Genomic DNA, 27,525 nt, shown 5'->3' on the forward strand with positions numbered 1-27,525 from the left:
ACAGATGCCAAAAGGATGATTTCTGTTGCACCAGCTGGTAACTGGCGAGCCCTGTGCACCTGGGAGCAGATTTTTTCCGCTGAGCCTTCCTTTGTAGTATTTGATTAAAGGAAATATCTCCTAGATTTGCTGCATTTTCTGTTTTAGAAATCCTGGGAAGTTTTTTTTTTTCCAGCTTGCTTGAGAACATGCTTTGGGATTGTGCCTAAAACCGGTTTTCTTTTTTTGTGTTTTTTCCCCCCTTCTTCACAAATTCTGAAACCTATTTTCTTCTCCTCCTCGCATTCCCCCAAGACCCGTGCCTGGGCTTTTTAAGGTAACAGAGATGACAGCAGCCCCACGATGCTCTAGCAGGGGTGAATTAACCAGCAGCCTGACGGTGGCCACTGGAGCCTGCTGGCTGCTGCAGGGGGCTCAGGAGCCACTCATGCAGCTGGCAGTGGGGATTTGCAGGGTTTGGCCCCGGTGCAGCCTCTTCCCCGCTGCATGCCTCATGTGTCCCACGTCCCTGTGTGGGACCACGGAGAGAAACAGCAGCAGTACCTCTTCTCACAGTGTTGGTCTTCTGAAGGCTCAAATAAATGTGCTGTATTCGTGGGAGCAGAGCTCCCCTAACCCACATCCTAGCATGACATTTTTGCCCTGCGGTGGCTGTGGTCAGGGTCGATGACTTCTCCTGACAGGCAGTGCTGGGGTTTCGGGACTTTGCTGGCTGTGAGCTGTGAGGTGCTCCCAGTGAGCTGGGAGGTGCTCCCAGCAGGGCTGGTACAGACTCCATTACAGGGGGAAGCTTTGCAAAAGGAGCCTGTGAATTTCTGAGCCTCGAATCCATGCGGAGGTGCTGGAGCAGCAGGGACGGGTGCCGTGCCTCTGCCGCTCCTGTGCTCTGTGCTCGCCCAGCAGTGGAGCGAAATGCCGCCCGCCACTGGAGAGACAAGCCACTGGCTTCTCGGCTAACAAGATTTAGGTGGATTATGCTACGTATTTAATCAAGGGCTAAGCTCATTGCCTTATTTGAAATGGATCAAAGCCCTTGAACGTGCCACTCTGGAGCCCAGCTCTTGAGCAAGAACATCACTCGGGTTTGGGTCGGGCAGAGGGGCTCTTGGTGGCCCTGCAGGCACGCATCAAGAGCTGTGCTGGTCAAACACGAGACCAGACAGGAAGAGTTCACAGTGATGGGGCTGCCGGGGCACGTCGGTGATGCTGTAATTCAGCATCCTGGAGAACTTTCTCCCTCAAAGTCTTCCTTCTCTCACTGAAACTGTTTCCCCATACACAAAGTTGTGTGCCTGCAGGTATGGAAGACTCCCTGGCTGCTAGCAGTCAGGCTTCTACCTTCTACACCAGCAGCTGATATTTGTGAGCTTTCCACATCTGCAGCAGATGAGATTCTCCAGGGCTTTCACAGGAAGCCTCACCAAACCCACGTGCTATCAGCTGCAGACACCACTGGCTGAGAGCGTTGGAGCCCACAAGGGTCTGTGCTTGCCACCAGAGCTGTCTCCCCCTGTCCTGCTGCCCCGCGGAGGTGCCGTGTTGGACGTGAGGCTAGCACCCATCCTGTCATGCAGCGTTTATTCCTGTGCACACTTAGGAGGGCAGAAAGATTGCTATAAACAGGTATAGAGGCATGTTTAAAGCGATTTTCATCCTTGACTGAGAGCTCTTACACTTGCTAGGGTCTTTCTGAAGCAGCAGGGGAGGGTGCACGTGTCCCTTTCTGCAGGGTTAACTCTCTGCTGTTGTCACCAGAGGCATGTCAGTGCTTCCCTGTGCCTGTGTGTGCCATCGGTGTGCTGCGAGCACTCCCTTCACCATGGTGAGAGCTGTCCCAGCTTAGTTGAACAAGTTATTTAGGATGCACCAGCTATTTAGACCACCTTCCATCTTATTTATTTATTTTTTTTTAAAAAGCTATTCTGGTAACCTCTTTTCCCCTCACTGCTGCTGTGCAGAAGGGAGCAGCTGTGGGTGCCCCGCTCCCCAGCTCTGTGCGTGTGGCTGTCGGCACAGCCTGCGAGGTGGAAAAAGGGCCAGTGTGGAGGTAAACCAATAGCTGGGCTGGAGGAAGGAGATAATGCTCCATTCTGCTTTGAGGTGAACCGACCTGCGCAATTACAACGTGGAAGCAGGTGCCTGCACTCCCCGCTTTTCCTGCAGCCTGTTGCATATCCTCCTGCCCTAACTTGTGTCTGTTACTCTGGGCAAGTGCAGGTCAGGCACCCTTTCGTGTTTCAAGCGCTCAGCAGGCTTGTGGCTATCAAGTCAGCCTGTCAGCACCTGCTTTCCAGTTTCTTGTGTTGTGTCAAATGGTTTTTAACCTCCAGCATGGGGTATCTGTTGACACCTGGCCCCGTTGGGCAACCCCAGGGTGGCTCCTTCACAGCACCGAGCTCAGCAGGGCTGCAGAGGGAGCGCACGATGTGCGGGGGAGGCTGCCCTGCGCTGTGCTTCAGCTGCTCTGCTGTCACCTGGTTAAAAAAAGCCAAAATGTGAGTTGATGCGGTAATGGGCTTGTTCACTGTTGGGCTAGAGCAAGCTGATAGTGAGGCACGTCCTCCTCAAGTGGTGCTGACACCAAACCCCCAGCTGCTACCTCCTGCCGCACACTGGGAGCTGTGGCACTGGGTGTCCTCGTGTCCCCAGGGTGCTGCTGAGGGCATAGAGGGCTCCTGGAGGCGTTGGGGCTCCCTGGGTGCTCGTGGCCTTCAGTGGGCAGTGGGGGCACTGCGTCCCCACCTGGCTTGGGAGCAGGTTGAAAAAAAAAAAACAAGCAAATTGCAGGAGGAGGAGGATGATGATGATGAAGGGGAAACGTGGCATTTGTAGGGCTGTGTTTGCGAAGTGCTGGCAAGGGCTTGTCTGTAGAGGAAGGGATGAGAGGAGGATGATTGTGTTTAGCTGTAATACGTTGGAGGAGCGAACCTGACCTGGGCAAATCGGATAAGTTGAGTGGATAAATCAGTGTAATCTAAAATCTTGTTATCTGCCATGGAGGGAAGGGCTGCTGCCTTGGCCAGGAAGGAGGGGTACTGCAGCACTGTGGGCAGGATACCCCAGGTTACCTTCCTGTGCTGTGCTGCGAGCTGAAGCCTTTGACTGCAGCACACACCGCTGCTGGCAGTGCCGAGGAGGAGTGTGAGTGGGATGCGAGCAGGGCCACACACCGCATGCTGCCATTTCTGACCCCAAGTCCCCAGGGGCTGCAGGATCTCTCCCTGTCTCTGCTCAGCACCCCGACAGCTCACAGGGTTTGGCTTTGAAGGAGGCCCCAGCCCCCCCGAGGGGTGACCCCCGTGCCCTGGGGGCAGAGCACGGAGCCCACACCGGTGCTGCCAGCCCTCGTGCCTGCTGCCCAGAGAAGCTTCTTGCAGCTGCCTTGGTTATAATCTGCTCCGGGCATTGAACCGGGATGTGCCCACCTGTTATAAATTAATTTCCCTGCTTGTCTGCCAAGTGCCTTTTCCGTATCCAGAGCTGCTTGTGCAATAGGATGATGAAGCAGGGTGTGCAGCCGGCCACAGGGGCTGTGCCTGCGCGGGAGGGCTGCTCGCCCCTCCGAGCACCGTCTGCCCTCCCTGGTGTGTTTATCTTTTCCAGGGAAGCATCTGACTCCCGACTTGTTTGCCAAGCTTGCGTTTTGGGCGCAGTCAGTCTGGAACTAATTTTTTTGTTGTTGTTGCTGCTCTGTTTCTCATATCAGCTAACGAGCGTTCAGATCCCTGGGTAAACAGACAAGTCACTCGCAGAAATGCCTGCTGCCATGTACAACATCTTAAAGAAGTGTCTGTGGGGCAAGAGGGAGTTTGTGCTACCCCCAGTGTGCACCTTCAGCTGCTTGTATTTCCCCAGGGCTGTGGGGCAGGGGTGATGTGCGGAGCTGTAACCTGCTAGTCCTTGCCAATTGAGGATAGTCCCTGCTAATTTAGCAGCCACCAGGCAATGAGGAGTGGCCATGGGGCAGGGCAGCATCGCCGGGCTGCCCGGAGCTGACGTGCAGCCTGCGCCCTGGGCTGGATTTGTTTCCTGTTGGTATAAAACAGCAACCCTGGTAGGTTGGGAGCCAGGCACCTGCAGGCTGGGATTTTGCAGGTGGTTGATGTTCCCATTGCCTCCTTGCTAGATCCTGAACCGGGCCCTCTTATCCCTCGCCGAGCTTACTCATTGCACAGCCTCGCTGCTGCTTATCTGGGATTAATGCGTAACTTAATTACAGAGCGTTACTCACAACCCAGGGAGCCCGGTGTCTATGGTGAAGGGTGGTACTGAGCTGGATTCTGAAGCCAGGGCGCTCTACTCCCACCCTTACTGCGATAAGGTCTGGGGGTTCCTCAGGACGCTGCCAGCGTGGCCAGGCAGCATTGCTGCTGGCGTGCTCTGTCTGCTCCCAGGAGGGGAGGCAGCAGCCAGCACGGTGCTTTGGGCAAGATCCAGGGGCAGCCCATGAGCAGTCTCCTTACCCTGGCACGTCCGGCAGGCGTCTTATCACGGGGCAAGGGCACGGAGGTTGTCCTTCGCTCCCTCCTGCTCGGGACACCCCAAACCAGCTCTCTTTGCCCTGCTACCTACTTTGCTGCTGACTCCCAGGAAGGCACCACAGGCTGTGATGTGACATCAGGTGTTAAATAAGTTAATCAAGAGCAGGATGAATGATCTGCAGTGAGGTCATTCTCTGGTAATGGAATTGGTTAATTTATTTACAGCAGCTGCGTTAGCATTTTGCTTGCCAGGTGGAAGAAAACAATTTCAAACATGTCAGGTATTCCAAGGCTACATTGTTCACGATAAGCTAATAAGTGTCTTAGGCCATTGGTGTTCTTACAAAACCACGGGGGTAGTAGACTGGATGCTGGAACTTCAAGGTTGCATCCTCTCTCTGACAGCTTTTTTTTGTCCCACAGAAGTGCAGCAGCTGTACTCGCTTTGTTAGTGCTGTGGTCTTTAATTGTCGCAGACAAGAACAACTCGGAAATGTCACTGCGGAGGACAAGCTGCTGCAGCTCTTGGTGGTGTTGAACTGTGGAAGGAGCCTTCTTGGCTGGGAGCTCTGAGCTGTTGCCTTCTTAGATCTCGGATGGCAATAAGCCCATGTGGTTCCAGAGTTTCAGTCTAGGGAATTTTTTAGGAGTTGGGAGGACTGACAGGCACACCGGGCTGATGTATGGTGTGGGGGTGTGGCTGAGTGCTCCTTCCTCATATGCTGAAACTGCTGTTCTCCTTTTATCTGGCCTTGGGTAGTGAAGAAGCCACAAAGGGGATGCTCTTGGGATATTGCTGCAAGTGGATCTCATTAGCTGCAGTCTGCACAGTGAGAATCATGCTTACTGCAAGGTCCCTCTTGTACTTCCCAGGCTGGAGCAGTTGTACAACCCTGTTTGCACTAGCAGGCACCGAGTGCAGCACTGCAGTTGGTGCTGCTGTGGGGTCTGGGCTTTTTCAGCCCCAGTGTGGAGCCAGAACGTCCATGGTCATGTCAGAAATGAGCCTGGGGCTTCTCTGGGCAGGATGTCGCTGTGCTGAGGAAAGCAGCAGCAGAGCAGGGTATGGCGTGGTACAGGATGAGCGCCTGGCCCCACTCTGCACCTGCAGCAGGACGCTCCGTGTGTGCGGGCAGCAAGGAATGGGTCCCATGGGGTGTGGACATCGTGGGTGAGCGAGGCAGGGAGCAAAGCTCCCCCTGCACAAGGCTTTTTTTTGGAAGCAAAAAAGCCTTAAATAAGAGCTGGACCATTCTTCAGCCATAAATGTCAGTGTGAAGCGTGCCCTGGGTCTTGAAGAACTGGAGGTAGGATGAATGCAGTGCTGGGTGCTACAACCACACATCTTGCACTTGTGTTTATGTGTGACAGCTGGGAGGCAGTTTGATTTCATGCGTGGTAACTCACGTAGTCCAACCTGGCTGAAGAGGCAAGCCAGTGACCAGAAGCAAAGTTTTGGCCCCATACTTGGAACAACCCCTTGCAGCAAATGTGAGGCAGGGCATGTGATGAGCCTTTTTGTTCAGCTGTGCTGAGCTTGTGAAACACAGTTGGAAAATCAGGTCTTGGTCTGTTCCTCTGGAACATCCTAAACAGCTGTCAGATTCTCCTCTAGTTCACAGAAGTCGAGATGCTAGAACTTCAGTGGCGATTATACCGCGTGGACTGAGTTGCTAAGTCTGTGGCTCTGTTTAATTGTTTTTATCTTGACACTCTGGATAATCCCCAGTGGGTGTAGGTAATCTCCTAATTTGGCAGATTAACAAATGAGTGATTTCAAAATTTACCTGTGTAAGTGGTGTGTGGTTATACAGAAATCTTAAATCCAAACCCAGCCTAGCCTGCCTTTGTGACCTGGCTATGTGCTAGGTGGCTGAAGAACAGCATAGATTAAAACTCTCAATTTAATGCATTTCCTGGGAAGAAGTACCACAGACAGCCTTCTTCCTGCCTGTTTTAAGGTTTCTTGCTCAATATGTGTGATGTCCTGACCAGGGATTTCCTCCCTCCTGCAGCTGCATGGATTCCCGTGGCCAGGAAGCGAAGGAGGAGAGGGCTGGTGGCAGGCGGCTGTGTGCCTCCTGCCTCAGGCAGCGCCGGGCTGCATCTTGCTGCTCTGCCTCCCCTGGCTCACCCAGGTTTGCTTGGTTTCTTTTGGTTTTCTCACTGAAGCTCTTCCTCTGTTTCCTCATACTGATCCTACATGAGCAGTGGGATTCCTGCTGCTTAGAGCTGGTGCCTGGGACACAGGAATTGCCACCGCTTTGTCTCCCAAGGGGCGAGGCACAAACGCCAAGCTGTCTGTGTTTGCTGTCCGGGGTCAGCAGTGGTGTGCGAGTGCTGCCAGCTGAAGAGGGCAGCAACCATTTAATTCTGCTTGCTGAAGGGCCTTTTATTGTGCGCTTAACTGTGCAGTGCCCACGAGAGCAGGCCGAGCACGGTGCTTTTGTGCTTTGCGTGCCCAGAAATCTGCTGGCAGCCCTCGCTCTCCTGCTCCTTGGCAGCGGCTGTGCTCACCCTGGCGGGGAGGGCAGCCTGGCTGTGAAGGGGCAGGGATGGCGACCAAACAGGAGATGCAGTCCTGTGCAATTGCATCTCCTGAGCTGCAATTAAAGTAGGAGAGCCCCAGTCTCACTAGGAAGGGTAATATTTAACTCGGGCAAGCACTTGTTGTGCTCTATGTGCTGGCCTGTGTGCGTCACTGCACCCAGCCAGGCGCTGGGTGCTCAGTGGTGGACATGGAGCTCACCCAGGTGGGTGCTGCAGGGCTGGGGGTGCTCAGGCTTCCCCTGGACTTCCGAATTGTTGCACATGGTTGGGGCGCTCCTCCTGCTCTGCCTGTCCTGCAGTCAGCGCAGTGGTGCTCGGAGGAAGTTGCACAACCCCCAGGCAGCGGTGGGACTGCTGAGATGGGTGCTGATAGCGGTGCTCTCCAGTCACGATAAAGAACTCAGGAACTATTCGGGTAACCAGATTTCCACCCACCCCGTGCTGAAACCGTCACGGCTTTTTTTTTTCCTTCCCATTTTCAGGTGCAGATTCCCAATAGTCAGGGCTTGAACATCACTGCAGTCTCTGATCCTCCCCCCTTGCCGGGTGCACGTGCAGGCTGAGTTTGGGAGCGGGAGCTTAGTAATTACCAACTCAGTGCTGCAGCACTGCTAATTCTTAGGCCACTTAATGCATCAAATTATTCCTTCCTGTGCTATTTATAGGCAAAGGGCTAAGTAACAGTGTTGGCATTAGTATTAAATTCTCTAAACCTAATTGTAACCTCTTATTTAATTGTTCTGGCACTCGGTGCAGCAGGGGAATACGGTACCGCTGAACGCGTGAGACTAACGGAGCCAGAGGTCTCCTTGGCGTACCAGCAGTGAGACGCTGTGCTGCTACGCTCCCTCATCACCTTGCTTACACATTCAGGCTGTCCTAACTGTCTATATTTTTCTTGGAGGGTTAGTGTTGGGTGAGGGTGAGTAAAACCCTTTGTGCTGCTAATGCTGAATTGGTGCTGGAGATCTGCTGGAAGAGCCCCGCAAGAGGCTTGGTGCAGAGGTGCTGTGCAGTGAGGGCCAGCATCGCTCTCACTGGTGCTGCCCCACACATCTCCAGCGTGCAAAAATCCCACAAGTTCAGTGTTTCACGCTCCCTCCAAGTGCCTGATGAAGCTGCACGTTGGTTTAGGATTTATTGGTTTGTTATTCCAACTCCTGCTCCCGGGGCAGGGCAGGGGCTGGGGCAGGCCGCACGCTGTGCCCCAGCATCACTTTGTTGTGTCCGGAGGAAAAGGCCATGGTAAAGCCCTGAGCATCCCCTCAGTGCTTCTGCATACAGACAGATGGCCTGGGAAAGCCCTGAACGGGACAGAAAGCCCTAAATCTCCGTGCAGAGGAAGACACGGTCCTTCCTCCGGAAAGCCTGGCTGCTGTGCGGGGTGCTGATAATGCTGGCAGGGCAGGGCTGCTGTCACCCACCTGGCCTCTCCTTCAGGGACATCCTGCTGTCCCTGTGCTGGGGATCATCCTTCTGCATCCTGCTGGGGTCATGAGCAGGATGCGGCGGGTCTGAGCCCCTCTGGTGTGGGCAGCCGGCATGAGTCGTGCTCAGAGCTCTCCCAAAGTGGAAATCACTCTGCTGCCTCTTCTCGTACATATCATGTCTGTGAAATTAATCTTCCATGAGAGAGTCAGCTGTTTCTTAATTAGAAGTGATCTGAAAATACTAGCTGAGAAATGATTACAGGAAGCTTTCAGTGCTCATTTATGTAATTGGACTTCACCTCCCCAACTCAAGCTGCTGCCCGTGCCTGTGCTTTGGTGAGTGCTGGTTCTCCCCCCGCCTTGCTCGTGCGGGTGCTGGGGTGTGGATCTAAGGGTGCACAGCTCAGGGTGCTACGGGAGCCCCACTGCTGCTGCTGGGCAGCCGGAGGCTTGGCACTGTGCTTACAGAACCATAACATGGCTCCCATGTGCTTAAATCCAAGCAGGGCCAACTTGTCCCTTAAACCAAAGGGAATAATCTGACCGTGGTCATTTGGGCGGACAGATTTTTAAACTTTGCTCATTTTCCATGTGGATAATGAGGGTCTGCTGGAAATTCCTCTGAAAAGAGGCATCTCCCCCTGCTGACAGAGGCTAAAATCCCTCTCCTGTCCTTGTGCTGCCGCTTGGCTGCCATGGCCGGGCTGTTACCGCTCCACGGATGTGCTCTCAAATGCCGTGTGGTCAGACAGAGGAAAGGCAGAAGGCTAATGAAATTTTCTAGACCATCCTACGTGATTAGATGAGCCCTATCTCGTAACACAGAGAATTGCTTTCTGGCTGAACCCCAGCTCAGCCAGTGTGAGCCGCACGTGCACAGTGCTGCTCCGACCCGGGGTCCCGTGTCACTGCCACGCCACCGCCGTGGCCCTGACCTCTGGGGGCAGCTGGGTTGTGCTTAATGCAATTACAGGCTGGCCCCTCTGCTCGTCAGAAACCCAGGAAACTGAAGAGTGAGCTGGGGTCTGGCACAGCCCATATAGGCTCAGGCACAGCCCTGGCAGCTGCACTGAGCAGATATAGGGAGTGAAATGTTTTAAATAATGCGTTTTAAATCTAATTTCCTGGGATACTAGGGATGTGTGATGGTGCTGGGTCACGGCAGGGGAGCACAGCTTTGGCTGTGGCAGCACGGACACAGGGCTCTGTGCTTGGGGCACTGGTGGCATGGCACTGCCGCAGCCAGGTACCCCTGTGACCCTTCGAGTTAAGGGGTTAATGTGGGAAAAGGCAGTGCTGCCTAAAACAAAGCTGCTCTTGTTTTTGCTCGAGCTCCCCTGGGGATGGTAACGGCTGTGACAGTCTGTTAAGGATTCCCACTGCAATTTCATCAAAGTGGAAATGAGCAAGTCATGTCATGCGCCTCTTGCAAGGCCGTGCTTCATCTGCCCTCTTAGAGAGCAGGCAAACAAATGTCGCATTGAGTGCTGGACAGACCTCCCTGTTCCTGAAATTAAGCAGGGATTGGATGCTGATTTGTGTCTCTTTCATTCTTTCATGCTTCACCAAACCTGATTCTGCTTTACCCAGCGAGCAGAAGGCATAATGAGGTAGAAAGCTAAATTACTTGTTCAGTATCAGCAAGTCGTGCCTCGCTGCTGACTCAAAGCCCAGGCGAGCTAGAAGAGGGAGCCTGCTGGGGCCCCTGCTCGCCCTTATCGCAGCCCGGTCCTGGTAAACATCTCCAGCAGTTCTGGCTCCCCTCTGGCTGCTCTGTGCAAAGAGAAGAGCTGTGCCCTGTCCCATGATCCGCCTTTTGGGTGGTTGGAAAGGGCAGTGGGCAGACGTTAATCCTGGTTGCTTTATGATGGGCGAGGTGGGGCCATGCCCTACCTCTCCTTGCTCTGCTGTGCTCTGGGCACACAGCTTCTGCCTCGTGCTGGTCCGTGCTGCCTCCTGGTAGAGCCTCCTGAGACTTTGCTGTGTCTTTGTGTGGATGGTGACTGTCTGTGAGGGCAAGGTGCTGCAAACGTGTCCTTAGGAGCTCTGTGTCTTGCAGGATTTGGGTGCATCTTTGGCCGAGGCAGCTCTTGCTCGCTGCTGTGCTGGTATAACCCAGTCTGGGCAGAGGCTGGGCCTGGGGAAGGTGTCCTGACAAAATCCGGAGCCAATTTCTCCTTTTGGGTGCCTTGGCATTCACATTGCTCTTGCGACATCCATCCCTGGCAGGGGAGGGACTGGAAATGAGCATTCAATGTTGCTTTTGCAGCAGTTTAGCCGCTAAGTCCCTGCTGCAGCACCCGGCTGCTGGCTCCGGAGCTTAGATGCCCTTCCAAATATTTACTTACCTGCATGGAGAAAAAATAATAGAGTTATAATTAGGAAATAGCAGGCAGCAGCTGCTCTGGAGGCTGCTGTGAGTGCTGTGGTCAGAAGGGGAAAGCAGAGGAGTGGCTATGGCTGTGTGTACCAAGTGGGCAGTGCTGGCGGAGCAGCCTTGTGCCCTGATACGGGTCCCTATCTAATCGGGGCTGCAGCGGGGCTCAGGCTTCCTGGCACTATCAGTTCCTGGTGTTAGTGTGGTCAGCCCTCTGTTTTTTCTCCTCCCTGGTTTCAAATCAAGGTGTTCTGTAGAGGGGCTGGCAGGGGACCTGGTGCACGCGCTGCCCAGGGTGCAGGAGGGTGATGATGAGGAGGGTGTTGCTTAGGGACAGCACAAGCGTGCGTTTCGGTGCCGTGGGTAATGTGCCCTGTGCCCAAGTACCTGCCCAGCCCTTCTGCTGTGGTCTAGGGATGAGTTTGTGTCCGGTCATGCTGCTCAGTTTCCTGTTCTAATGCTACTTCCTAACTAAATGTCTGTACTTACACGGCACAAGGTGTTTAACCTCTCAAACCAAGTGACAGTCTGTGCTGTCAGGAGCAGCTCTGAGCTCCCCTTGCTCATCAGCCAGGGTTGCGAAGGTGCCTTCCCCCCACGCTCCAAGCGCACGCCTTCCCAGCTCCCGTTGGGTGACGCAGGGAAGCTCCTGGCAGCAGGGAGCTGCAGCACAGCAGGGCGCTGGGAATGCTTCCAAAAGACTAATTTTTCCTCTTTCCTCCAGAAGCTGCTGCTCACGGAAATCTTTTCTTCTTTTTTTTTTTTTTTCTTCCTTGCAGTGAACACCTACCTCTTCATGATGCAAGCCCAAGGCATCATGATTCGTGAGAACATGAGAACAATAGGAGCTCAGGTGTACGAGCAGGTGGTCCGCAGTGCCTATGCCAAGAGGAACAGCAGTGTGAATGACTCAGGTATTTCCTTAATCAAAATGACAATTATTGAAGTCTTCATTTCTGGTGGAAATCAAGTTGACCTGAGCTGCTCTCGGGTCATAAATAATTTATATTGGAAATAATTTATGGTGGTAAATTCAGGGTGGGGATCTTGATTCATTGGTTTCTTCTACATGAACATGTTTTTTAATTCAGATACCCCTCACTTAAATAAGGGGTAGAAATCCTGATAGGTCTGAAATAACTGGACGTTGAGCTGGAAAACTCTTTGCTTTCCAGGAAAGTCAGCTTGTTAGCGTCTACCAATCTGAGGATAAACACTTTTAAATTCAATACAAAGACCAGGTTTCATACAGACATGGCATCGTGCATGTGGAGGAGCCTGCGCGTACCAGCTTCATTCTTCCCATTCAGGGCTGAACTGAAATGACTTGGCTGGACATCTGCCACAAATCATATTCTGAGCTCTGGGCGGGTTGCAGGGGATCCGAGAGGCAGGCTCGGACTTCAAGGCTGTTTTACCATCCGTACCATCAAGCTGATAAAAAGTTTACAAGTGTTTGTGTAAATGTAGCACAGTAAAAACATAAACGTGGGTGTCTGTGTACAGCTCGGTGTGGGGCACCCCGCTGGGGCTGGGTGAGCAGGTGGGACACTGAGCATGGCTCTGGCGTTCCCGTGTCATCTGCGGGCACATTGGTGCCAGCTCCAGCACTGGGCTGGGTTCATCACCAGGGCTGAGAGAGTTAAAAAGGGCAAGATTGCTTCATGATTTAAATGCATGATGATGCCACTGCCCTGCTGGCTCCCAGGAGCATCGATTCCTGTGCGCTGAGTGTGTGCTGCCGCCACTGTGCTCTGCACAGGGGGTTTGGATCTCACCAGGGACCTGTGCACTGAGGTCAGCTGGGCTGCCAGCCTGGGCTATTTTAAGGCTGGAGACATCAGCTGAAGCAGATGCACGGTGAGGAAGGAGCTCATGCTACCAACTCGAGAGGAGGAGGGCTGAATGCTTCGCGGCTGTGCCTGGTGGTGATGCAAGCCTCCCAGCTGGCAGCCTGCGGGGATCTAAGCCCTCCGAAACCTGCCGTGAACTCCTCCAGCGTGCGGTGGGCAGCGAAATGCTGCTGTGGGAATAACCAGCCCTGCACAGCCCTCGGCTCTGCACAGACCCAGCAGGATAACCTCCCTGCTCCGGCAGCCTGCAGCAGTGCAGACCGCATGCCAGCCTTGTGTGACCTTCCCCGGGCACGGCACTGCGGCCACCAGGATGGCATTAACACTGGGATCAGCAGCTTCCTCCTCAGTGTCTGCAGGGCCCTCACTGGGATCTCCATGGGCATGCTGTGGATCCAGCCTGGTGACGTGCATCCTCCCCACGCCACTGCTGGCTGTGTGGAAGCTGGGAGAGCAAAGCCACGTGTGCAGGCAGCATGGGACGGCAGCCAGCAGGACCACCACGTGCCCGATGGCATGAGAAGACCCCATGGCTCCGCACAGGCTGTCCCTGCCCCAGCACCTGGCAGGCAGGAGGCTGCTGATGCTCTCCAAGCTATAACCTCACCTGCCTCTCACCTGGGCCCCAGAAGGCAGCAGCTCTTTTGTGACAAAGCAGGCTCGTGCGTGTGTCCTCCAGCACCCGTGGCTTTAATTTCTAGGCAGATTGCTTAGCAAAGTGACATCCAGTCCTGAATGGCAAGGTGACACCACATGGGATGGTGTGCTGTGAGCACGGTGTGCTTCTGCCTCACCTTCTATGTTCATGCTTTGTCTCTGCTGTATTTTTCTTCTGTTATTCAAATGAGGAAGTTACTTTTTAAGCATTTGATAATAGATGCAAAAATGGGTTTCCTATTCAGTGAGCTAGGAGGCCTCCGGTCTGCGCTTCAGCAGCCTGAAATGGCAGCACGTCATGCAAAATAGACCAGCTTCACTTTGCTCTGGGTTGTCAGACAAACCCAGCATCGAGAGCGTGTTCTGGTGATTGCAGCTTAATGGGAATCTGGCTATTAAAATTTAGAGCAGTATCAAGCCTCCAAAATAGATACTATCAAAGCTGACAAGCCCCTGGGTTCTGTCTGCAAGTCCTTCAAAAGCCTGCCTGGGATGCTCTGGGTGCCCATGGGAGCAGACAAGTGGTGCTCACGGCATGATGGTGGGCTCTGCTCCTGTAAATCTGCTCTTTGCTGCTCTGTCACCTGCAGCCCTCGTGTCCAAGGCCCTGCTGAGCTGCTTGGACACCTCTGGGGAAGAAAGACCCACGGAGCTGTTGCCTCCAAAGGACTGGTTTGTACTGTGCTGGTGGGACACCAGGAGCACTAGGCTTTAGCGTGCTGAGAGCTGTGCCGATCACAAGGCGGTGCAGTTGGCTTTGGCAGCGATGCTCTCGCATGGGGAGGGGGCTGGAAGGGATGAGCCCTTTCTGTCCTGGTGGATGAGGACCTGATAGGTGGCTGGGTGGCCACAGTGCTAAATGATTGCTTTCCAGCACCTCTGTGGGATGAGGTAGTTTGAGGTGGGTGCTGGTGGTGCCCTGTGACCAAGAGACAAACCCTCCACTGCGCGCTTGATGCTCTGAGAAAGTGGAGAGGCAGCATCTTCCCATAGCAGCTGGGGCATTGCTACAGAAAGGAAACTTTCTGCTACCTAAAATGTAGGTTGCAATTGGCCGGAGCTGTGGTGGCTGTGGGCGACTGCAGAAAGCAGAAGTTCTTAGCTGCACAAAGACTTCCGTAAAGTGGCTGGAGGTGCAGCACGCCAGGGGCTTTTACCCAGAAAGTGGAAGGAAGCAGAGGAACCAGGGTGCTGGAGAAAGATGCTGCAACCTGCTGGGGCACGGAGGCTCCTCTGTGCAAGCCAAGGCAGGCTGATTGTGACTCTGTGGTCCCCTTGGTCTGCAGATTTCAGGGACGAGGTGTTCAGTGGCCTCTCCTGCCACGTGCTCCTTTGCTTTGATCTGTCTGTGATACCTGAGGGTGACACTGATCAGAAGGCTGAAGCTTTCTCTGGTGTGGCCACATGCAAGGTATCTGGGCTGCCCCTGCTGTCCTGCAGCTGCCCACCTGAGGGTGGGGATGAGCCCCCAGCTGGGTCACAGGTGCAAGCTGGGGACTTGTGATGGGTGGAGGCACCCCTGAGGTGCTGGGGATGCTCCCAGGTGTGGGCGGCTTTTAGAGTTTGCTCACAGTGGCTGCATGCAGCTCAGCTGTAGACTCTTCCTTTTTTTTTTTTTTCCCCCTCCCCAGATTATCCTCTTGACCTGAATCACAACGAAACCTTTCTGCAAGCCACAACTTTTCTTCCCGAAGACTTCACCTACTTCCCCAACCACACCTGTCCCGAGAGGCTCCCTTCTATGAGTGAGTACCAGTGGGTGCACAGCTGCCCCTGCCTTCCTGATGGCTCTGTGTGCCCCTTGCCACATCCTGCCTGGCCTGGGTGGCAGTGGCACAGCACGTGGCAGCACCCCATTTCACCCGTGTCCCACCTCTCCTGTGGAGCACCGAGGCCGTTGATGAATGGAAGCGCTGTTCTGAGCTGTCCCCTCCTGGGAAGCCGTTGTTTACCCAATTGCCTGAATTAATTCCTGCTACGTCGGAGGCCTGTCTCCCTCCTCAAGTTTGTCCATGGCAAACAAACAAAAGGGGAATTGTGTGCAGCCAGCCCGTGGAGAGGCCGGACCAGCCCTCTTCCAGGGGCAGTGGCAGTGGGGTTGCTCCTTTGCCCCGAGCTGGGCATGAGCCATGGGGGGACAGGAGGGTGTGGGGCGCAGGCAGGACCCCTGCTGCAGCTGGGAGAAATGCTGCTGCCTAGGCATTGCTTCCACGGGAAACAGGACTTTCTGGGATAAATCCATCTGAAAAGGGGAAGATGACTCATCGGGGAGGTGTTTCTGCCTGAAACCTCTGTGGGGAAGGGGGTGCTGGACCCTGGAGGGACTGTGTGCCCCAGTGGTGGTGGGTCTCTGATGGAGAGCTGCGTCCAGCCACAGCCATGATGGCTGAGTGGGGCCAAGGAGCAACAAGGCACACCGGCAGCATTCCCTAGTTGTCTCTTTTGGTGTCTGGGGACAGAAGAAGCCACCTGCATTTGGTGCCGGGAGCAGAGGGCTGGGTGAGCAGGCAGCAAGCCACCCCAGGAGCATGGCTCCTGACCTGCTGCTCCTGCTGCCTCCCCAGAGGGCCCCATCGATGTAAATATGAGCGAGATCACGATGGAGGACATCCACCAGTTCTTCTCAAAAGACCCTTCCATCAAGCTGGGAGGCCACTGGAAGCCGAGCGACTGCCTGCCTCGCTGGAAGGTGAGCAGGAGGCTTGGAGTGCCTGGGGGAATGTTACTGGGAACACTGGGATAACCTCTCTGGTGTGCTGCAGGGCAGTGCTGTGAGGATCCCCGCAACGTGGGATTGCAGCACCGGGAGAAATGCTGAAGCTGAGGGCTGTTAGTGACACGCGAGTCAGCTCTGGGCTTCTACAAGGGCTGCTAAGGGGACATTCAATTCACCCCCAACCCTGTTTGGAGAGGGATTTGCTCAGGAGGCGAAGTGGCACCACTGGGGACCCGTGCCCAGATTTATACCATTTATACAGGGAGAGCAGCACTGACACCGTGCCAGCAGCCTCCTCCCCGGGTCGGGGTCTGTATGCTGCAGGAGCTGCTTTTGTGGTGCAGAGCTGTCCCCTTTCATCCCCAGGTGGCGATCCTGATCCCATTCCGCAATCGTTATGAGCATCTTCCAGTCCTTTTCAGGCACCTTATTCCAATGCTGCAGCGTCAACGTTTACAGTTTGCGTTTTATGTCGTGGAACAAGTAAGTGGTTGCGGTGTTGTGCCAGGCGGGCGGTGCTGGGGGCTGGCATCGCAGCCTGCCAGGACAGCAGTGCGTTGTGTCCCGAGGGGTTTGCCTGACAGATCGCATCCCTGCAACTTTTGAAGGCCTGGGGTTAATGTTGCAATGTTCAAATTGTCCCATCCTGCTGAAAAGCAGCACAGCTGGGAGGCATGCCCAAAAATGACTTTTTTAATCTAAAAAAAAATCCAGTAGACTTTTATTTAAAACAACAAACAAACAACACATGTTGAAAGAGATTTTTAACAAACCAAACTGCAGCTTTGAAGCAGGTATTTGCAGTTGAAATAATGCTGCGTTACAGCTGTGTGTATTTGTAGTAGCTTCAGGGAGCATCCCCTGGGCCTGATGGGGTGGATGTGTGTGCTTCTTGTCTGTGCAGTGCCTGGAAGACTTCCATCAGTGTAGGACACAAGACTGTAATTTGATGTGTATGCTAACCTGTCACTTAAGCTATCTGGTTTCATCCGCCCTGTAAACATGCCTCCATATTTAGGCACCCTTACTCTTCTGGGCAGCAGCCAGTAGAGATTGATCAAAATTGTTTTGCTTTTTTTTCAAGTATCTGGCTAATGATACTTTTTGCAGCTTTATTTTTGCTACTGCAGTCTTGGTATTCAGGTTTGGGTTAATCTCACTGGTCTGTCTGTTCCAACACATCATTTCCCTTTGAGCAGTGAATCTGGAGCTGACTGCTCTGCAGTTCCCTGAATAGGGCCGAGAGTGCACACACAGCGTGAACTTGTGTGGGGCTTCCCTTGAAGGTGCTCTCTCTCCTAGGCTGGTAACCAACCCTTTAACCGTGCCATGCTCTTCAACGTTGGCTTTCGGGAAGCAATGAAGGACCTGGACTGGGACTGTCTGATCTTCCACGATGTGGACCACATACCAGAAAATGACCGCAACTATTACGGGTGCGGCCAGATGCCGAGACACTTTGCAGCCAAGCTGGACAAGTACATGTATCTGTAAGCACTGCTCTTCCTCTTCACTACAGTAATAAATAAGAAGCAAGTGTTAGATTTTCTTCTGAAAGGCAGAAGCCCAAAGTAAAACAGAAAGAGGATTGGAGGAGAGCATCCTCACAGATCAGTGTCCCCCGCTGCAAGCAGGAAAGCCACAGTTGGTGCTGCGGTCCCCACACTGACCCTTTTCTCCCCCTCAGGCTCCCCTACAACGAGTTCTTTGGCGGGGTGAGTGGCCTGACTGTGGAGCAGTTCCAGAAGATCAATGGTTTTCCCAATGCTTTCTGGGGCTGGGGTGGTGAAGATGACGACCTCTGGAACAGGTACAGGCTCAGCGCGTGTCCCTGCGACGGGCAGGGCTCCCTGTGGCGTGGTGCTGCTGCCAGCTCCGGGGAGCACAGAAATCCCAGGAACTCAAGGAATTTCTGAGCACAGTGCCATGGTCCTGAGTGCTGGCAGCAGCTTCAGCCCCGCACCGATGTTTTGTCCCTTGCTGTGCCATGGTCACCTGGGCTGGGCAGAGCCAGCCTGGCTGGAGGTGTCCTGGTCTGGGAGGGTGGGTGATGGTGGCAAATAGATCCTCAGCTGAACCTCAGGTACCAGAGGTGCTGAGCATGGTGCAGCTTAGGCTGAGGTGGGGAGTTTGCATAGCTTATCTGCTCAGAAGAAAGGCAAAGTTACGTTAGGGGCCACAAATGCCCTAACTGTGTGCGCTGGCAGCATGACAAGGGCAGCTGTTGATTTTACTTCTGATTTTTCTCCCCTTCCCAACGCAGAGTGCAGTACGCAGGCTATTCGGTGACTCGGCCGGAAGGAGACACGGGGAAATACAAATCAATTCCCCACCATCATCGGGGAGAAGTGCAGTTCCTAGGAAGGCAAGTGATGTTTTTTTTTTATTATTTTATTTTTTATTTTTAAAGGTCCCAGAGGCCTTCACAGTCTGTGTCACATACAAGGTTCCCTGCAACTGCTAGAAGGCAATAACAGCCACAAGTTGCAGAGGAAACAAACTGTGGGGAGAAGAGGGAGGCAGAGCACTGCTGGGGCTCCAGGATGTTCAATGCCTAAGGCGAGAGCTCCTCACAGTGTGCTTGCAGCTCCTGGGGTGCCACCCAAAAGATGGGGCTCTCAGACATCCATGAGCCAGAGTTGTTCCTGAGAGACAATGGCTCAAGGAAGGGCTGCTGCTGCTGCTGGGGGACATGGGTGGAATTTGAGTCTTCTGCAAACTATGCAACAGGAAACCAGAGAAATACCTTTTTGCAATCAACGGCAGGAATTAAGACTTGTAGGGCACAAGCTGCTGCACGGTGCAAGCTCTGTTCTGGAAAGGGGCTGCTGGCTGCTGCTGGCAGAAGGAGGGGACAGCAAGGGGGCTTTGTTCTGCAAAGTACTATTTGAACTCGCTGCAGATTCAGAGGAGAAATGAACTTGCATGCTGATTGTCAGTCATCTACAGAGGATTCGTTCTGGGGGGTTTCCGTTTGAGGTTATATATAATCATTAGCCCTAGTTTTCATTTCTGTGTCAGACAGAATGCAGCAAGCGAGAGATGCTTCTCTCATTTCACTCTTAAAAAGAGGAATCAAGGAAGTCAATTTTGGCTTTAAAAAGCCATATTTAGTCAAGTCCTTGAAGCGTGTAAGGACTGAGTGCAGTGGGATGGAGCACTTGTTCCTGGAGCTTCCTTGACCTCCCCCTGGCTCCAGCAGGGAGCCCTGGTTTGATCTGGGCACAAGCTGTGGGGTCAGGGGCAGCCCCTGCCCAGGAGCCAGGCTGACAGCCATGTGGTTTCGCTCCATTTTACCTCCTACAAGAGCCCCCCTTCTGACTCTCCTCTCTGCTGCGGCTTTTCCCACCCAAGCAGGGAACCTGACAGTTTTCCCAGGGAAAGTATTTATCAAGATGCTGTTTTCTGCCACTGTTCTGATGTTGCAACCCCTTTGAAGTCAGCATGGGCTCTTCTGCCTTTGGTCTGACCCGCAGCCTTCCTTTTCCTCCTGGCACGTCCACTTCCTGCTGCTTTTCCTGCACTCAGGTCCCAGCCTCAGCTTCTCCTTGCCCTGTGCAATGGTGCTGGGTGCTGCCAGGTGCTGGTGCTGGGTACTGCAGGGCAGGGAGTCAGTGTCCAGTCCTGCCATGATGCTCCTGTTTTTTTCTCCCCATCCCCCTGCCGCCCCCTCCCACCTTCGGCCTTAAATTTCATCACGCTGCCCTTAAATTTGCTTGAGGCTGCTCTTGTGCACTAGCTGCAGTTTTCTTCCCCAAAACACAGTTCTTCTAGGTTTACTTCTTCCTCCTCCATCACTTGCACTAAAACCATTAGTTCTGCTCTTGTGTGGTGTCCTGTTTCCTAAAAATGGAGAGGACCACATCACCTATCAGCTGCTTTTCTACGGCATGTTTTGGCTGGCAGGTGCCAGGCAGGAGCCCTCCCTGAGCCCGGGAAGGCTTTGGGCAAGAGCCACTGCTTGTCTGAGAGCTCAGCGCCTGCTTGGTGCCCAGGGAGTGCAGGTAGCATCTAAATCTGTATCAGGTGGTAGAATTTTTTGTCATTTTGTGACACTGGGGCTACTCACCTGCCAGGAACGTACAAAAGGTGACAGTCCTCTTTACTGAAGACTCAGAAATTCAGTTTTGCTGATGGGGTTGGCTGTTTTAAGAGTATGGGCTCTGCAAGGCTCCGTGTGATATAACAGTGCCTCCATGGGCCTCTGGTTCTCCCCGAACAGGTACGCCTTGCTGAGGAAGTCGAAAGAAAGGCAAGCCCTGGATGGCCTCAATAACTTGAACTACTTTCCTAACGTCACGTATGACGCCTTGTATAAGAACATCACTGTTAACCTGACACCGGAGCTGGCTCTGGTGACCGAATATTAAGAGGAAAAAATAACTTTGCTCTGCCCTTCACCAAGAAAGCACCACGCCAGACTTTCTTTTCCAAGGGTTATCGAGGACGAAATACTTTGTCTAATGAAGGATCGCAGTATTTTGGAGAATAAGGCTGAAAGTGCACGCACAAATTGTCCTAGCTGTTCCAATCCGACCCAGTACTCGTGCAGCGAGCTCAGCAGTCATTTTCTTTCCCCGCCACTTGCTTTCTGGGTTTCAGGACGACAGTTTGAACTGCTGCTCTCGTCTCCACATTCCTCCAGCAATCTCCAGCACCAGACTTGCCTCGGACGTGCTTTCTCCTCCAGGAACCAGCTCAGCCGAGGGATTCTGGCTTCCCGGCGGCGAACGTTGGAAGCAATTCATTCGGCAACTGCCCCAGTGGGAGATCAGACAACTTCTGATACCGTTGTTCTACATTTGTGCGGTTTTTTAAATGACCTGCTTGAAGTATATACAAGAGAATCGCTTCTTAAAGAAGTGTAAGTGTAAATATGCTGTGTAAATTGCCCCTTTTTATTTTCTTCTATGGTTTGAATCCAAGCTAGAGGTTTACATAAGGTCACTCATCTTAGTCCTGAATTCTGTAAACACTTGCGTGTGCATCACTGTACTTGTGCAAGTTGTTCCCTTTTCAACCAGTGAGACCGCTTGCATGATTTAAGCTATGCATATGCATAAATATTTGTTGGACAGGGCCCTAAACTTTAAAATGTAGCGGATGAGAACTACAGCCATGTCATCACTCCTTACAGGAATCATGTAGGTGGCTTCTTCCAGGAAGGTTGAAGAAGTGGGAATATTTATGGAGAAACTCCCATTTCTATCATGTTTGCAACATACTGTGCAAATCAGTCTGAAAGCCATATGGGATAAAATCCATTGCCTGTTGCCCTGTCTCCCACGCTGATGGTAAGTGCAGCTCAGCAGGTTGCCCCGGAGCTCCCGGGGGGCCATACGGGCAAGCTGCTCATCCTGCCCCTGCAGTCCCCCCCCCCGGCCTGCCCCCTGTGAGCAGGGCTGTGCACTCACTCGTTGAGGGGGGCAGTACGGTTTGGGGTGGTTGTGTGGAGGAGGATTTGGGGATTATTGTGTAAATCCAGTAGTACACTGCAACGATGGAGGTTAGAGCTGAGGGGTGCGCTTGCTTGTCCCTGTTAGCCACCTGAAAGTGCTGGCAGGAGTGCAGGTAGTGGGCAGGCTGTCCCAAGAGTTGCACTATGGGAAAAATGAAGGACAAACGTGAGTACCAGGAACTTGAGAGCTTGGTCTGACACCCCAACCAATCGCCCAAATTTGAGTCATCCCTTCCCTTCTTCCCATCCTCTCCTCCGCAGCAGGCAGGGGGAGGCCAGGCTGTGCTTTCCAATCTCTTCCTCACCAAAAGCCAGCCCGTGGGTTACACAGCGTGTACACAGTCATTTTTACTGGACCTCTCTGACTTCAAAGTAAATATGTTGGGGGTTGTGTTTTAATTTGTATTTATACAACACTTGTGAGTGCTTAACCTCAGAAGTACTTAACTTTCTTTTTATTGCATTGTTTGCCTTCGGTTTCCGTAACTGTTCATGGTTTATATTGTTTTCTTGGTTCTGTGGACATATGATCCCCATATACGCATCTGTTGTGGGTGTGACTGCCCAGGGCATTCCTAACCTGTATCCAGAAAATGTCAGTTTAGACAACAGAGTTCTCGTGTAGATCTTATCAGCTGGCATGAGAGGACAGCGAGTCTGCCCTTGAAAAGCGCTGATAAGTTTGTAACTTAGGTTTAAAGTCTTTGAATTTACATGTGCTTTAAAATCGCTTCCCGAGGGAATTCACCATGGTTATTTGCAGGCAGAGGTGAGGATTTGCTTTTTATGGCGCATATAGCAATAAAGACTTTCGCTACTGAATCTTGATCTCCGATTCACATGGACCCTTTTCAGATGCTAAACCCGTGTTGCCCTGCCCCTCTTTTCTTTAATCTCGAGCCCTTGCTAGAAGTCTGTCTTTGTTTAATGGTGCTGCAAACAAGGAATGTATTTCAACTAGTCAAACATTCACTACCACAGGAATCATGCATGTGTGTGTGAGTAGGTGTTAAACTACCTTTGTTTGAATCCTCAGCCTTTGACGTGTACCTGACACCCATTGCACCTTGTGTTGAACAAAGAAAGATGTTACCTCTGCTCAGAAATGCACTCTGTTGTTGGCATAAAAGGGTCCATTTTCCCCCCAAGCAGCATCCCTGTTCATAGTTCCTTTGTTCTAATCATGTTGAATTTTTTCCCTTTTTAAAATGTGGAATATCTTAAAATGTGCACTGTTAATCTTATCAGCTATGTCAAATACTGTATAGTAAATGTAACTGTTAAAAACATACTGTCAAGCGCATGTGCTGTTATGGTGTAAAAATTCTCGTATTAAGGAGAACTTGTACATATTCTGGCAGCTGAAACTCAACAAGGCCACTTGTTCACCCCTTCCACATCAACACCGTCTCTCAGCCCTGCTGGAGGGCAGGTCATATTCAATGCTGACTTCTTTTTTTTTTAATGAGCCATGTGGGTTTTATTTGCAAAAGTATTTATTTTTGGTTCATTATTTGTAAAGCTCTGCTTCTCTAAGGGAGGTACTGTCTGAGCAACAGCCACACACTTCTATTCACTCGCCATCAGAAGTGGCTTTAAACTACAACGTATCTTTCCATCACCATGGCTTTTGAGCTTACTGTTATGTTTTTAAGAGATGCCAGGGGGACATTTTTGCACTGAAGACTAGTGTTTTAAAACACACACACACTTCTCAGCAAAGCAATCCTTTGTGTCATTACATTTATTTACCCATGTGTTTGTACATTTTTGTATTTGTTAATTTATGAATGATTTTTTCAGTAAAAAATACATATTCAAGAACAAAGAGTGCAGCGGTTGCTTTTTCTCTTGGAGCTTGGGGGTGTTCTGGGTGCAGATGGGGCTGTTCGAGTGACCTCTGTATGGGAGGGGAAATCCACAAGCCCCAAGGGTGAGCAGGGAGGGAGGATGGGGGTCCCTGAGCAGGGACCACAGCAGCCAGGAGCGAGGTCTGTGTGCTGACAGCTGGCCAGGAGCTGCACCATGGAGTCCCCAGTATCGGTGTTGGGCTGGAGCTGCTGCTTGGCAGGGGGAGCAGGAACCCCATGGGTGTACTGCTTTGTGCGTGCTACAGGCCTGTCTTCCAAGCATCTGATCCAGTGTGGTGCTGGCAGAGAGGCCGGCAGCCTGAGGGGAGATGAGTTTCGGAAGTTACTTGGCTGTGGAGAAAGCTGGCAGAGAACGTTTGTAATTAGATTTTTGATCAGGCCAGGCAAGCTTCCTTACAGCAGCTTTAAAATATCTGCCTCCTGCTCCACAGTGCACAGGCACGCTAGAATAAATAGCTGGCAGCCTCGGTTTGTCCCAGGCCTTGCCTTTATTTAGCTCTCCATCTTCTGGGAAGCTGCCTCCCACCCGTGGCGCTGGGCTGGAGCCTGCAGGGTGGCAGGCTGCTTCCTGCTCTGCTGCCCACCTGGGGCTGGGGGGATCCGGGAGTGCGCACAGACCTGGCTTGACCACACCAAGAGGGGAGTTTCTGCCTTGCTAACCCCCAGAATTGTTGTTGGCCCATGCCAGCGCCTGCTGGGCTACCAGAGGGCACCAGCCAGGAAAGCCACTGGAGAAAATGCCTTGGCATCTGGGGTTGGCCTTATATAGGAAAACCCAAATCCGTAGGGAAAGCCTGGGGGCAATCCTGGCTGCCCTCTTGGAAGGAGCTTGGGTGCCTGGCAGTGCTGTGGCTCCAGCAGCAGCGCTACAGACCTGGCTGTGTGTCACCGGGATCTCTTGTGGGGTGCTCGTGGGGCACTGCAGCACTTGGTGTCCCCAGGGGGCACAGCCAGCCCTTGGCATGGGATTCTGTCTGACTGCAGAAAGCAGAGCTGGAAGCAAAACCTCATTTTGTATGGTCTGAGGAGCCAAGCACAGCGAGGGACTGGCTCACAACAGCTCTGGCACAGCCACCCCCGCAGAGCCCCGGCTTTCCTGGAGCTGCCCACGCCATGTGGGAGAGCTTCCCCTGCTCCCACTGAGTGGCTCAGCCTTCTGTGCTGCACAGTCCTCCCGCTTTGCTGCAGAGAGCTAGAAAAACCCACACAACTACAGCAGAGTGTTTCCTCCCACGTCCCCTCTCTGCTTCTGGCACAGCCAACCTGCCTGGGACAGCCCCGTCCCACATCCTGAGTCATGGACGCATGCTGGGAGCGCTTCTGGGCTGTGTCCCTGCCGGCCCCGAGCAGCCCAGAATCCTGGCCCCATAAGGATGACCTCCAGGAGAGCCGCCGGGATGGCCAGGCAGGAATTGGTGCTGTTTTCTACCCTCCTCCGCTGTGTTTCTCCAGCCTAGGCAGGTTTGGAGCTGGGTGAAGCCCTTGCAGAGACCCAGCATGGGCTGGAGCTTGTCCCCAAAGATCAGTGCTGGGCTAATTGTGTTCTGCATCTAGTCACTGCCCTTCAGAGCACCCACACAAGAAATGAGGCTCTTTTGGAACATCTGATAAATACCACGGAAACCTTAAGGATGCTTTTTTCCCCAAAGACCTGTGCAGTGTCATCTTTTCCTGCCAGAGGCAGCAGAGCCAGCTGGCGACTGTGTCCACGTAACTGAATACAGGGCAAGGACAACGAGGTGGCCTCTCTTGCCAGGTAGAAGGGTATGAGCTACTCCCAGCTGTATCTTAATGGGGTTAATTAGTGCCGACAGCATCAGCCCCAGCAGGACAGGCTTGGCTGATTTTGCCCCTGCTGCAGGGTTTCTCCATCCCCAACCTGCAGAGGTAGTGCCCCGGCCATGGGGTCCCTAGCCCTGTGGTTTGTCACCTGCACTGCCCGGGTGTGCTCCCAGGGGAAGGACAGGGTGTCCCCAGGTGTTTGTTCTTCCCTCGGGCGAGCCACATGGTGATATTGACTGTTATTTAAGGGCTGCTCTTGGTAGTCAAGAGGTGGGAGGAGAAGCACACAGGAGTGGTGGAGTGAGGGCAGGTTGCTAGGGCTTTTGTGGCACTGGTGGAGGGGTGAGGAAATTCTCCGGCCCTGGACTCTGCCCTTCTCGGCAGCAGCTTCATGGCTTAAAGGAGTCAGGCCGGGCTTGATAACATTTATCTGGTGTTTCGGGCTATACTGTTTATAAAGCAATAAGCAGGGCCATGGTGGCTGGTCCACGTCATTGCTCTCGGGCTCTACAGCACCACAAAGGCTTTGCATACCGGCCTAATTGCTTTTGGATAAGAAAAACACAAAAAGGGCAAAACCAATAACTCATGCATATTACCTGGGTGAAGGAAAAGCAAACATCTCCCAGCCGTGGCAGGCTCGGGCCGTTTCTTTACCCTGTGGACACCGCGGTGCCACCGGTGTGGGGACAACGGACAGCGCTGTGCTGGGTGAGGCAGGGAGGTTGTTTTGCAGGGTGGTGGCTGGGCCAAGCAGGCAGGACTGAACAGCCAGTGAGAGCTAAGGAGAGCCTTGAAGTACAGTGAGAAACCAGCTCCTAATGCACTGTCTCGAGCTGTGGGGACAGCAGGCAGCCTTGAGGAAGGCAGTTCCCGGCAGCCACGAAGGCGGCGTCACACGCTCAGGAATCTCTTGCACAACCGCCCACGTCAGCCCGCCTGCGTTCTCGGCTGTGCGGCTGTTCCCAGGCAGGCAGGCAGGCGTGGAGCTGCTCTCCGCTGCCATAAAGCCGTGAGTCACCGTGCAAGAAGTGTCAAGTGTGGGGCTGCTTGCCAGCGAGGTGGGGCTGGTCCTGCCCCCGAGGTGTCAGGGACAGGCAATGCCTCCCCGGTGCACCTAAGCAAAAGCGACGGCTCAGCTGCAGCTTGCGTTCACCTGGGACAAAGGACAGCCTAGGGACCAGGGATGGTGGGGGATAATGGAACCCCCCTCCTGCTGCCCAGGGTCACCCCCAGGCGCCGAGGCTCCTGCCTGCCCCATGTCTCATCTCCCCTTGATTGCATTATAGCAGCTAATCTCGTTAGTGGGGTGATGGCCTGGGATCTCTCATGGGCTTGTGTGTGCTGGGGTCTTTGTTATCAGTCACAGCATCTTCAGCCCATGGCTGAGACCTAATCCCTTCGCCTGAGCTGAGATCTTCATTTGACAAAGGAAATTCATTCATAATTTAGAGCTTCTTCTGTAGCTGGAAACTTTTAATGGGCGACTGAGCTGCCTGGAGGTGCCACAGCCCCCTGCAGCTAACAGCAGGACTGAGGGGTGGCACAGGCTGGTTTACACAGGGCTTATTTCCATTGTGATTAGAGCTCATTTAGAGGAGGGTCAAATTAACCAGAGTCAGGGCTCACAGCAGCTGAAGGGGTCAGTAACTGTGCCTTCCACCAGCCGGGGGGACCCCATAGCTCCCGGGGGGGCTGGTGGCTCCCTAAATGCAAATCAGCTTTTTTGCCTGAGTTCCTGCCAAGCTGCTCTCTCTGCTTTGCTTATTTCCAACAGAAACAATCGCTTTGCTCTGCAGCTGCAGCTGTTCCTGGGGTGTCTATATCTGCTGCCCCGGGTTTTCTTCTTGGAGGGGCCCTGCTCACCCCAGGGTGGGCTCCTGCTTGTGCCCGGAGGCTGCAGCCTGGTCCCCAGGCCGGTCCCCAGGGCCCGGGAACCCCGGGCAGCTCCGGCGGAGAGCGGTGCGAAAGCCCCCCCTGGTGGCAGGCAACGGCTGTCCCCGGCTGGAAGCTGTGATGTGGAGAACATAAAAATAAAAATAGAAATAAAAATAAAAAGACCAAATTGCTCAGGGGACACTGGTCTGGGAAAAGCTATATCCAGTTCCAGAAAAGGGAGGGAGAAATTCCCAAATTTTCGGAGAAGTTAAAAAATGCCAGTGAAAGCTACTTGTGTCTCAAGGTGCCCAGGGATGCTGAGTGTCTGGTGGGCAAATAGCTGTCGAGTTTTCTTCCTTAGCATGAGAGCCTGGCCTTGCAGGCGCTTGAAGATGCTCCCAGACATCCCCTTGGTGTTCCTCTGAGACCTCTGGGGAGTTATTCCCAGGCTTGCAGCTGCCGCCTGCTACTG

The 27,525-nt window shown here is 53.2% G+C and overlaps 1 protein-coding gene and 1 long non-coding RNA gene across 3 annotated transcripts in view; one reads left to right on the forward strand and one right to left on the reverse strand.

The window, feature by feature from the left end:
• B4GALT5 (beta-1,4-galactosyltransferase 5) overlaps positions 1-23,350 on the forward strand; it is a 32,499-nt gene extending 9,149 nt beyond the window's left edge. Inside the window, exons 2-9 of one of the 2 annotated variants that reach the window (XM_038166205.2) lie at positions 11,618-11,752; positions 14,980-15,093; positions 15,913-16,037; positions 16,431-16,547; positions 17,367-17,554; positions 17,752-17,874; positions 18,328-18,429; positions 20,287-23,350. In XM_038166205.2, coding sequence (XP_038022133.1) covers positions 11,618-11,752; positions 14,980-15,093; positions 15,913-16,037; positions 16,431-16,547; positions 17,367-17,554; positions 17,752-17,874; positions 18,328-18,429; positions 20,287-20,434 — 1,052 coding nt within the window. In that variant the 3' untranslated portion in view covers positions 20,435-23,350. The remainder of the gene's footprint in view (positions 1-11,617; positions 11,753-14,979; positions 15,094-15,912; positions 16,038-16,430; positions 16,548-17,366; positions 17,555-17,751; positions 17,875-18,327; positions 18,430-20,286) is intronic. The other variant, XM_038166206.2, reaches the window with a different exon arrangement.
• Positions 22,973-27,087, reverse strand: LOC101798551 (uncharacterized). Its single transcript, XR_216861.6, has 2 exons — positions 25,775-27,087; positions 22,973-23,735 (listed from the first exon to the last, which is right to left on the reverse strand). It is a non-coding gene; the product is annotated as an uncharacterized lncRNA (long non-coding RNA).
• Between the last annotated feature and the right edge of the window lie 438 nt (positions 27,088-27,525).

This window comes from Anas platyrhynchos, chromosome 21 (genome assembly GCF_047663525.1).
Source record: "Anas platyrhynchos isolate ZD024472 breed Pekin duck chromosome 21, IASCAAS_PekinDuck_T2T, whole genome shotgun sequence".
NCBI classification, from domain to species: domain Eukaryota; kingdom Metazoa; phylum Chordata; class Aves; order Anseriformes; family Anatidae; genus Anas; species Anas platyrhynchos.